General features: G+C 47.6%; 1 protein-coding gene across 5 annotated transcripts in view; it reads right to left on the bottom strand.

Annotated features, from left to right (window-relative positions):
- The window catches only part of SFXN5 (sideroflexin 5), a gene marked incomplete at both ends in the record, with an annotated part of 100751 nt that overhangs the window by 80612 nt on the left and 7735 nt on the right, over positions 1 to 12404 (bottom strand). For 4 of the 5 annotated variants that reach the window (XM_081101099.1, XM_081101103.1, XM_081101100.1 and 1 more), the window contains one exon: positions 1597 to 1674. In XM_081101099.1, the coding sequence (XP_080957225.1) occupies positions 1597 to 1674 (78 nt within the window). Of the gene's footprint in view, positions 1 to 1596; positions 1730 to 12404 lie in introns of all 5 variants that reach the window. The other variant, XM_081101102.1, reaches the window with a different exon arrangement.

The following is a 12404-nucleotide window of genomic DNA, read 5'->3' as shown; positions in this document are numbered from 1 at the left end:
AGCATGGGTTTTCCAACCGCTACCCTGGAAGCTGGAAGACAACTAAGTAATGTCTTCAAAATTCCGAAGGAGAATGATTATCATACTAGAATTTTCTCCTCAGCCAAACTGTCAATTAAGGCTGAGTGCAGAGTCACAATTTTTTAGAAATAAAAGTACTCAAAATTTTCTTCCCATTTAATTTTTTCCCCAGAAAGCTACTGGAAGAGTTATTCCACCAAAATGGAAGTGTACAAACACCAAAAGGAAGGCCTGGAGCTGGAGGGAGGTGGGCCCCAGGAAGGACATGTCCAAGGGAAAAATAGAACTGTAGAGCTGGAGTCTTCAGGATTGAAAGGAGGCACTGAACATACCCCTAGAGGGTGTAGTGAGAATTAGAGATGGGACAAAAAAAACTATGCTTATAAGGAAAAAAGAGGCAACCATTAACTGCAGATAAAACATAAAGTTTAAAAACAGAAAACACAGTCATGATACAACCAACTTGACTCTACAGTAAATGTTATTTATAATGATGTGAAATAAAATGATGATGTGAATTCTCAACAGCCATAGACCTCCAAACCATGATAACTATCTTGGGATGATGAGAAGAGTTGGGGAGAGAAGCATGTTTATGGGGGTGGATATAAGAGCTGGATTCTCAACTACCATAACAGATAACACAAAAGAATTAGTTGAGAAATAGCAGTATAGATAAACACGTTAGTTTGAAATATAGATTTCTATCTGAAGAGACAGCTAAAAGTATTTACTTCTGGGGAAAAGGGATGGGAACTGAAGAGGGATGATGGGCAGCATACTATTTTTCCTTACAAATGTTTTAGTACTATTTGACTTTTTGAACTATACACACACATTACTTTTAAAAAATGTGAAATTAATTTTTTAAGTTTTTGAAATAAAGTTTATGAATAAAAAAAATGACTTCAATACATTAACTATCATTCTCTGTATCATTAAAGTTGCCTTATACTACATCCCTCAACTCCTCCCCCAAACCAAACACAACCATCAATATTTCAATTAGCTCTAGTTCAAGTTCCTACATACTATTAAAAAAATTAGGGGGTCAGTGGTAGAAAAGGAGGGACATCTGTAATACTTCCAACAATAAAGATAAATTAAAATTAAAAAAATTACAGTGTCCTAGCCTAATCCCCACCATCCGCACCCCTTTCCCACCCTCAACTTGAACTTTTGGGGAGTAGTATGCTGGTTAGTAATTACTAATCAATTCTTTGGGGGAAAGAGTCCTAATTTGTAGCATTTGCCAGTTTCTGTGGTGTAAGTATTGCCATCGTGGCTGATTTCAAGCTATCACCATGATGTCGCTGACTGTGGAAGTGGGAAGAGGTACACACGCCAGCTCCAGCAAACCACTGCCTCTGGGCCTCTCTAGCCTCACCAGCCACCATGCTTCCCACCAGACTCAGGGTGCTGGCGAGACCTGAGTTTGTCCTCCCAAAAGCCAGAGACCCACAGGGGTATGTAGTCGCAGTGGAAGCAGGTACTGAAGGAAAAAGGAGTGGTCTGGCTGCAGGGAAAGGTTGGGAATTTGTGACTTCCCTGCTTCCCCACCTCCACCAGACTTACCTGCTCATTGGTGACCCCGGGGCGCAGAGTCCCATGCTTATAGTCCTCCAGCAGCTGCACGGCCTCTCGGAGACGTCTCTGCAGGGATGAGAGAGCGGACGTTGAGGGGCACAGACCCAGGGCTCCAGAAACTCTTTCCCATTACGGAATGCATCTGTGTTGATCAAGTACTGACAATATCACAGTGTACCAGGCCTGCCCTCCAGTTCATCGGGCACACGCTGCACAACAAGGATGGATACCACCTAAACGTCCTTTCATAGGAAAATGGCCAAATGGCAGTGCTATCATAATACTGTGAAACATTATTCGGCAGTTTAAAAAGCAAAGTAGATCTACATGCGATTCTATGGCCATAACTCCAAGATATTTTTTGAGTGAGAAAGCGAATTGCAGAGCCATATGATACCATGCATTGTACCAAACAAAACACACACACACACACACACACACACACACACACACACAGAAAACAGTATTTTCTATGGGAATATTTTTGTGTGTAAATGCATCCAAAAAAGCTCTAGATGAGACCACCCCAAACTGGTGACAAGGGTTATCTTGGGGTGGGAGGAAAGGGCCCGACTTGGCAAGGAGTGTCAAGATTAACTTTAATCTTAATTGCAATACTGAAAGTTTTTATAAAGAAAACATATTTATGTATTACTGCTATAATTTCTTTTCAAGATTTTAAAAACACTAGCAGAAATTTACATACTAAAGTGCATATGGCTACAGTAACTGATGGGGAAAGAGAGAAAATAAAAGAGAATAAGAATTGCATGATTTTTAAAATCTTAAAAGCTAAAGAGACAGCAACCCTGATAGATGGCCACCTCTGTCCACCAAAACATCTGTGTAAGTATAATCACAGGAGCACTATTTAAATAGCCCAAAACTGCCGAAACCGGTTTGGCTCAGTAGAGCATCGGCCTGCAGACTGAAAGGTCCCGGGTTTGATTCCGGTCAGGGGCATGTGCCTTGGTTGCGAGCACATCCCCATTAGGGAGTGTGCAGGAGGCAGCTGATCGATGTTTCTCTCTCATCGATGTTTCTGACTCTCTATTTCTCTCCCTTCCTCTCTGTAAAAAATCAATAAAATATATTTAAAAAAATAAAAATAAATAGCCCAAAACTATAAACAATTCAAATGTTAATAATAGATTGAATAAACTAAATTGTAGTCTATGTACACAGTGAAATATTATACAATAAAAAAAGCAAATTACAAATATATATTACAACGTGGATGAATCTGACAAACTTAATATAGCCAAATGTGTTTTCCAAAAATGGCCACCCCCATATCTCCCATTCCCCATGCTCTTCTAGAACCTTCTCACATCCTCCATGCCCCCGAACCTTGATCCAGGAAAGATTTTCATGGCTGCCTCAACAAATAGAGTTTGAGGTTAGGCCATAAAAATGCCTTGCACCTCCCCCTTGTTTTCTTGGGATGGTTGCTCTCTTGGAACTCAGCTGCCATATTGTAAGGAAGCCCAAGCACCCCATATAGACAACCACATGCAGAGCAACTGAGGGCCTGGCCCACAGCTCCAGCTGAACCACCAGGTGATGGTCAGCAGCACCAGCTTGCTCACCATGCAAGTGAGTCACCTTGGAAAGGACCTTCCGTCCCCCTGTCACGCTGCCCAGCTGATGCTGCATGGAGCAGAGACAAACCACCCGCTCTTAGCCCTGCCCAAATTGAGGATCGTGAGCAAAATAATTGACTGTTGTTGTTTTAGCCACTATATTTTGGGGGTGATGCCTTACATAGCAATGGACAGCTAATATGCATGAGAAGCAAAATAAGTGTGATGCAAATGAGTATAGTATATAAAGTTTAAAAAAACGTCAAAACTCACCTACAGTGGTGGGGATCATTAGAGTGTTACCTTTAGGGGATACTGACTTGGAAAGGACATGAGGGAACCCTCCAGGGTAATGGAAATGGAAAGGTCTGATCTAAGTGGTGGTTACATGGGTTTAAATATATGTTGAAATCCATTAAGCAAAAAGCTTAGGATATGTGCATTTTACTGCATGTATGTTGCACCTCAAAAAATTAGTAATAGACAACAGTGATAGAAGGTAGCCTATGTCAAAGTCAGGTGAGGGACCCAGCCACCAGGGATGCCCAGCTTGGGCAAAAAAAATCAAGTGAAGCCACCATTCCCTTCCTTTTTAAAAAAAATACATCTTATTGGTTTCAGAGAGGAAGAGAGAGGGGGAGAGAGAGGCATCAATGATGAGAGAGAATCATTGATCTGCTGCCTCCTGCACACCCCCTACTGGAGATGGAGCCTACAACCCAGGCATGTGCCCTGACTAGGAATGGAACTGTGACCTCCTGGTTCATAGGTCAACGCTCATCACTGAGCCACACTGGCAGTGCACCATTCCCCTTCTGACAGAGGAGGGACAAGGCTGGCCGGAAACCGAGTGCCGAAACCGCAACATAAGCCCATTCGTTGGTCTAAAGGAGGAGGCAGCACCAGGAAGGGCACCCGGTGGAGCAGACAGCGCGTTTGCTGAGCCAGCTGACAAGGGTGGCCTCACAGGATGAAAAACGGACAGCCACCTCCTGTACCGTAACAATGGGAATGACTGCCCCTCGGGACACCCCGACCCATCAGGCCTGTGTGTGAGGTACCCGAGGCCCGTGCTGGTCTAACCCCGGGCATCAGGGGCAGGAAAACTTGCTGGGGGGCAGCCTGACTGCTGGCAAGTACTGTCCCTGCCCTTTCAAATACATGCACATCAATTCCAAAACTCCAGAGAGCCCGCCCAGAAGCTGTGCTTCCAAACTGGAGATGGCGTTGTGTTTTCAGGGTTCCCCTTTCAATTAATTCCTGCTGTTTATAGAGAAAATGCCAGGAGAAAACACGCGCGCACACACACACACACACACACACACACAGAAAAAGCACAAAAATAATTTTAAATCACCTGTAAACACACCACTGAGATAACTGCCGCAAAAGTAGGGTGATATTCCTTCCAGTCTCATACATTTGTTTTTCGTGTTGATTGCTGTTTTAACTTGTTTGAAGTCATGCAGATAGAAAGTGAGCAGTTTGGTCAGACCCTTCCTCTGTCCCCCCACCACCCTCAAAGCCTCCTAGTGCTGCAGCAAGCCCCCCACCCCAAGCCCGCTTCCTCTCTGGGCCGCAGCTTCTGCCCTCAGACAATGAGTGCTCCACTTTCCGCCGCTGAATGGTGAATGGCCCCGTGTTCTCATTATTTCCCCACTCCAGGGATTCTTCCGAGTTCCTATAACAACCTGGCCAGTTTCCATCTCATCTGACACGGTCATCAAAGGGAGGCCTCCTGCCACAAGAATGGGTTCCCAAGAGCTCCCATCTTGGCATGGGTGGAGGGAGAACTAAATCCAAAGTTCCTGAAGACAGAGCTGAGAATCCAGGACTGAAGGAAGCTAGAACGTGCTCTTCTGCTTCCGGGCCTTCCTAGCCCTCAGCCAGGCCCCCTGTCAGAGGCGGAAGGCCTCGGGCTCCAGGCTACCCTGGGACAGACAGGTGCCTCGGCCACTTATCTTAGGTCCCTGAGGGCTGGCTGCTCTGGGGCTGGTCTCCCCACAGAGAAGGGGTCTGTTTTCAGGAGACTTGAGAGATTGGAGAGTCTACCCTCCTCTCACGCCTATGCATTGTGGGGCTTGGCGGAAAGCCCTGGGCAGGTGAGGGGCGGGGAACGCTGGAGGCCAGTGGGAGGGTGAACTTTGCAGAAAGTCTGCTCAACCAGGAACAGGCAGCCAGGCCCTGAATGCGGACAGGTGAGGAGCCCAGCCGGCTGGAGAGAAGACTGGGGCTCTTCTCCGGGGCCCCCGGGGGCCAGGGGCATGGATGGGCAGGTTGCTGCTTCCCAGACTCCTTCACGGCCTGCCTGCCTCTGGCTCACCTGCCAGAAAGGGTCACCATGAGAGTGTCTCCTAGTATTTGACAGGGATCAGAAGGTCCCTCAGGAAATGCTGGTGCTTGGGAGGCCTGCTCCAGGGGCAGGGAATTTGGACAGAGGAGAATCCTGGCCCCAAATCCCCAGAGAAAGAAGAAAGCAAAGGGACAGGCATGGAGTGTTAGGGTGGTGGACACAGAGGCGGGAGACCAGGCCAGACAGGAATGGGAACAGAGGGACACAGGACGGAAAGGGCACAGAAAGGAAAGCTGGGCAGTCATCAGGAGGAAAACTCATCTTTTTAGGGGGGCAGAGAGGGTAGCCTAGCATACCCCCAAACTCAATGCAGACTGAGTATAATCCCTGCATGGTTAAGGGAAGATGGCAAACTGATATAAATATTTAACGTAGAATAATATCTAATATATTAAATAGATGATGGAAGTGACAGCATCTGGCCAGGATGTGAGAAAAGCCCAGAAATATCTCACCCTCCTTTGGGTAAAGGGCCCCTCCATTCTCCAGTTGGTACCTCCATGTTCCCACCTCCTGCTTTGCCCATACTATTCACTTCACCACGACACCCTTCCTCCCCAAGTCCGTCACCAACCCGCTCCATCCTTCCAGGCTCACTTCTCCAGGAATCCTCCAGAAACGTCCCCTCCTGTGAACAGTCAGAGAGCCCTGGGCTTGCGCTCTCTGAGGTGCCTGACCACTTCCTGCCTGTGTGCTTGCATTACCTGTCAGAGATTGCCAAGTGCAGGCAGCAGGGGCCTGGTTTTAGGTATCTGTGTAGAACCACGGGACATGCCCAGCCCAGCCCATCACTAACCCTGGGCCACATATAATGTGCATTTAACAAAAATGCATGACTGAGGCTTCTAGAGGGAGAGGCAAAGGGCATGGTCAGGGTTAGGAATCCAGGCTCTACAGCAGTGGTTCTCAACCTTGGCTGCACATTAGAATCACCTGGGAATCATTTTAAAATCCTGATTTCTGGGCCTCATCTGTCCTGAATATCCTTCTCTTGGGAATTGATTCTAAAAAATAAGTTTAGCACAAGTGAAAGCGGCACGCCTGAGACTTTTTTTTTTATTTTTTGGGTGGGATCACAGAAGACAGTAACAACCTATCTGTTATACCTATAAGTCTAGTGACAATGGTTATCTATACTCGGAGGATGAGGCCCAGAAGTCAGGATTTTAAAACGATTCCCAGGCGATTCTAATGTGCAGCCAAGGTTGAGAACCACTGCTCTACAGTGTCAGACCCATGTCCGTTGAAGGTGATGAGGGTTTACAGATTCCCCCGATTCCAAGAGACCGTGCCCGGCTCACAAAGGACACAAATAAAAACACGCCCTGTGTGTGTATGTCATAGCACCATGTGGCCACCCCTTCCTGAGAAACTGGGGCCACAGAGGGGAGGGCGTTTCCTTGCTCGGGGTCACAGAGTGGGTGGGTGGCACTGGAAACCCATCCCGTCCCAGTTCTGGGCCATTTCCCCGAGATGTGGGCATGGAAGAACCCCCGTCCTCACCACAGTAACTGAGATCAGGGCCGTCCCAAAAGGAAACCACAGCAAGGCCTGCATCCTGCCCCCCAACCCAAAGCCGACTCCTACTGGGGCGGGGGCCCCGGATAAGAACAGGAAGGTCCTTTTTCACTCTCATTCAAAGCTAAGCCCAGCTTGACATAGAGAAAACGGAGAGCAGGTGTAGAGAAAGGGTACAATTGAAACGCGGGCATCTCAGGCAAAGCTTTGGGAATCCCGAGCTTGCAGAACTGAAAAAATGGAAAAGAAAGAGCAGCGTCAAGGGTCAGGGAGAATGGACTGACAGCGCGGCGGGGTGTGCGTGAGGGAATGGAGCAGGGGTTGCTGGCGGGGGGTGGGGGCAGCAGGTCATGTCACACCGTGTTAACTGCTCAGCATTGATCTGTCTGCTGGTTCTCACCTGGGCCAGTCTGGCATCTGCCAAGTGCAGGGCCGTGCATCCTTACCTTGTCTGCAACCCTGGCTGGATCCAGTCCTATTGTGGCCCCAGGTGGTGGGACTTGTGGGCCAATGCTAGCGATTTCTGTGCGTGCAGAGCCATGCCCTCCACTCTCTCATCCTCCCTGGGCTTTCCTAGGCCCCCCTTGCTCCCTCCCAGCAGCCCGGGGACTTGCAGAGCGCTCTGGTGTGGCTCCCACCAGCCACGAGCCACCCTCTGGGAGGCAGGCCCAAGGGGAGAGGAAACCAGGGTCAAAAGGGGAGAGGTTCTGCTTCCGGGCGGCTGGCCCCTGGGCGCCTGCAGGGGGCCTGTGTGAGGTAAGCCAACATAATCCCGGCAGCATGGCAGGTACTACCACCCTCTAGAGCAGTGATGGCGAACCTATGACACGCGTGTCAGAGGTGACACGCGAACTCATTTTTTTGGTTGATTTTTCTTTGTTAAATGGCATTTAAGTATATAAAATAAATATCAAAAATATAAGACTTTGCTTTACTATGGTTGCAAATATCAAAAAATTTCTATATGTGACACGGCACCAGAGTTAAGTTAGGGTTTTTCAAAATGCTGACACGCCGAGCTCAAAAGGTTCGCCATCACTGCTCTAGAAAATAAATCTATCCAGCTACCCCACGAACTATAAAAACAACCGTGGCCTCCAGCCTGAATATCCTTCTCTTGGGAATTAATTCTAAAATATAAATTGAGCACAGGTGAAAGCGGCACGCCTGAGTCTTTTTATTTTTTATTTTTTGGGTGGGATCACAGAAGACAGTAACAACCTATCTGCTATACCTATAAGTCTACTGATAACGGTTGTCCATACTGTAAGGCTAAGTTTTTTAAAAAAGTTATAAAGACTTGGAAATGAATGAAAAAGCAAACAAAAAGTCTATGTTCAATGTAATAAGTATGCCAAAAATGTATGCTGATGGGCAAGAACTTGATGTGTATATAGGTACTAACATTTGGGGATTTTTTAAAAATAAAAAATAGTTCCATTAAAGCTGGCCAGTGTGGCTGACTCAGTTGGTTGGGTGTCATCCCATGAACCAAAAGGTTGCCAGTTCAATTCCTGGTCAGGGCACATGCCCAGGGTTGCAAGATGTGGGCTCAATCCTCTGTAGGGAGCATGCAGGAGGCAGCAATCAATGTTCCACTCTCACATCAATGTTTCTCTCACTCCCTCTCCCTTCCTTTCTAAGAATCAATAATATATATATTAAAAATTTTAAAAATTAGAATATCTAATGCATTTAAATGGACATCCTCACTCACCGCTAGTGAGAGTATAAACTGATATAATCTTGGTACAGGTTGGTACAATTTACAGGCAATTGGAAACATATTCAAACGCCTTAAAATGCTTTTCGTGCAGAAATCCTGGTTCTAGGAATTTATCCAAAGGAAATAAAGAGGAAAATGAGGAGATTTATGATCAAGGATATTTATTACAATATAATGGCAAAAAAAACTTGAAACTACTCAAATGGTCAACAATAGAGAAAACAACTAACCATGGAATAACTACATGGTAAATTACATGCAATTGTTAAACACATTTTGAAAACAACATTTAATGACAAGGAAAAATGCTCATGGTATGTTACATGGAAAAAGAATATATATTATGTATACATTTATGTTACGTATACAAATATATCATACATGATTCTTTATGTGTCTATATAGAGCTACATTTATACATATTTTGTAAACATCCTAATTTTGAACATAAACATACATCAAAATGCTAGATTATTATTTCTGGCAGGTGGGGTAATAAGCAGTTTTCACTTTCTTCTTTAGACTTTCGTATATCTCCCTATATGTAGGGGTTAATGCCTGAATCACATCATATCAGGAGGCACAGAGTCCGTTATTGTCATTGTCAGTGATGCTAAGTGTGGCCATCTGGTTAAAGGGGTATCCTCCAACCGCCGTAAAGGCACCTTTTCCCCTTTGTAATTGCTAAATAATCCTTAGGGTGAAACTGTTAAAGAGCACACGAATATCCTGTCCCCAACTGTCTTTGGCTCCACGGAAATATCGTCCATTAATGATTATACAATGGTTATTCCTTCTATGCTTATTAGCTGACACTCTTCTGCAAAGAGCTTCCCTCTCCCACATTTTTAGTATTACTATGGACTCATGGATTTATTATTATTACTCAGTGTATCATAATCCATCGCTCTTATTCTTCGTAAGGTTGGAATTGTCCCAAATGTGGCCAGTGGGTTGCCCTTCAAGCCATTTACGGGGTCTCGGTCACTCTCTGTGCACTTTCTTACTTTACGTAACAATTCTCCTTGCCCCACGTGTGGGTCTGGCCATCTCTACAGGAAGCCCCGGTTCCTTTTATGGATGGTGAGTGGTACATCGTTACCAGGTATCATTCTAGGCCCTTTCAGTGAGCAGAGCCAGGAAACTGGGAAATGTGTGTGTGTGTGTGTGAATCATGAGTTCACACCGATACCTCCAATTCAAATTCAACATCACATAATTCTTTGTCTTTTCCCTACTTCACATTTGTATCTCCCTGCTCCCAGGTGATGATGGTTCCCAACATCCATATAATTACTGACTTGTTCTAGCCTACACTACAGCCCCAGGTTCCAGATCACCAACCACTCCAGTGCTAGTATTAAAATGGTGCGATTAACACTATTTCATTAGTTTTCTATGCTCTTCAGGATGATCATCTATCAACCATTCACTGCCTTAAATAGTTATTGAATTCAGAATAGCAAATCCCTTTACCTTCATTCAGCCCATAATTAAAAGTAGCACCGCTGCCCTCAGAGGCCTAGGTGGAATCCCATGACTTCTGTGGAGGGCCAAAGCTGACATCCATGCTGGCTCCCGGCTGTTTCCTTCCTCAGGCCTGACCCCCCCCACCCCCCCACCCCCGACACACACACACTGCACCCTGACGGAGACCCACACCCCCTCAATATCCCCTCAAATGATCCGCTCTTGCAGACATTTCATGAGCCAGGCGGACTTTGCTGACAGCTTTCCAGGAATGATGGTGGAAGGGACAATCCTGGGTCAGGTCAACGACTCTCAAAGCACAGTAGGCACGACCCACCTCACAAGAGCCCCCAGGGCCCTGGCCAGGGTGGCTCAGTTGGTTGGGCATCCTAGAGGTCGCTGGTTCGATTCAGGGTCACGGCACATGCCTGGATTGTGGCTCCCCCGGTAGGGGGCGTGCAGGAGGCAGCCATGGATGTTATACTCTCACATAGATGTTTTTCACTTCTCCCTTCCTCTCTCTTTACAAATCAATAAACTATTAAAAACATTTAAAAAGAGCCCCCAGGCACTGGCTCACCAGGTTACTTGCTCTCCTTCCCACTCTCTCCCTTTCCTGCCTCCTCCCTCCTCTCTCCTCCAGGATCAAAGCACAGTCCCTCCCCCTGTCACACAGACCAGCCTCCTCCTCTGAAGCCTGGCTCCACACAGTGAGAAAACAAAGCCGGCCTTCTTCCTAAGAGAAATTACTGTGAATACAACTTCCTCCGCCTCATTACACACAAGAGGGTCGGAATCTTTGGAAAGCTTGGTCAGTTCAAAAATTGCAAACAACTGGCTGCAAACTCTCGCAAGACAAGTCTATCTGTTCAGTCAGCGACTGCCCCCAGAACCGGGGCACCCGATGGCTCACGCTGCCCAGGATCTGTCCACCTCGGGAAACTGGTTTCCAGGGCCACCTCCTCCTGTCCTCCACGACCCTCCCACCCTCACAGGCAAACTGGCCCGTCCTCCGGCTGGGCAGCCGCGCCCCACGCTCCGCTTCCCAGGACACCAGCCAAGGGCCCTGGGAGAGAAGCCGTGTTCTGGAGACAGGAGCCTGGTCAGTGAGCCCAGCAGAAGTGCCGGGGGGGGGGGGGGGCGGGGGGGAGGCGGCTGGCCCTCCTGGCAGCGCCACAGTTCGTGGGGAGGGGCTCAGGGAAGAGCCCCTTTGCCTCTCAGGGCTTCCGATTTCTCACTGTGGCCTTGCCAAGCCACCTGCCTCGACTAGAACCAGCGAGGCCTGAAGACCCCACTCACGGCTCTTCCAGGGTTTTTAGGGCCTACATCTCCTGTGGGCAGAAACTTTCCAAAAGGCCAGCAGGCAGTTGTGGAAACAGTCCCCAACTGCTGGGGAGGACGGGGGGCGTGGGGGGGGCCGGGGGGGGCAGGGGGGCGGGGGGCAAGGGGGGCGGTGGAGGCAGTGCTAGGGGAAAAGTGAAGATCGTTCTGGGAAGTCGATATCTTTGATGAGGGGAGGGAATATGTGAAATCAGAAAAATATCCTAAAACCACAGTGCAGTGGTTTTATTTTCTAGCTAGTAAATAATTGCTCTGACAGTGAGTTCGATTACTAATAAAGCAGGAGATTTGTGTATTTAGTAATGGGATTTAGACCCAAACGGTTTAGTGATGTACCAGAATGCTGCAGCCTTTCAAAATGAGAGCTGAAGATGAAAGGTGTGGTACAGGCGCAGAGCAGTAAGGTGAAGTGTCTGGGAGCGAGGAGAGGGGGACTGGCGGTGGGTGGGCCCCCAGCACAGGCAGCATGTCACTCTGTAGCCGCCCACCCATCCCCAGAGCCCCGGCTGGCTCGGCTCGCGGTGACTGGGGAGCACTGAAACGCCTCCCAACCTTCTCAGTGCCCCTCTGCCGCCTCTCAGCACCCCTCAGACCACCCTTAGCACCTCCATCTTTTGAGCTCAGCACTGGCCTCTGCTGACTCCTCCATCAACGGGTAGCATTTATGTTGGGATTTATGTGGCAACTGTATCCAGTTTTGCACCATTCTGGAACTTTCTAGAAAGACGCATAACCTAGGCTAGGTAAGGGGTTTCTCTAGTTTGGTGCTCTTCCCAATTCTTGTGTGATCGCATCGACAACTCCT

Source organism: Myotis nattereri, assembly GCF_964212035.1.
Source record: "Myotis nattereri genome assembly, chromosome: 10".
NCBI lineage: Eukaryota > Metazoa > Chordata > Mammalia > Chiroptera > Vespertilionidae > Myotis > Myotis nattereri.
Note: the sequence above shows the minus strand (reverse complement) of the source record. Positions and strands in the feature narration are given on the sequence as shown.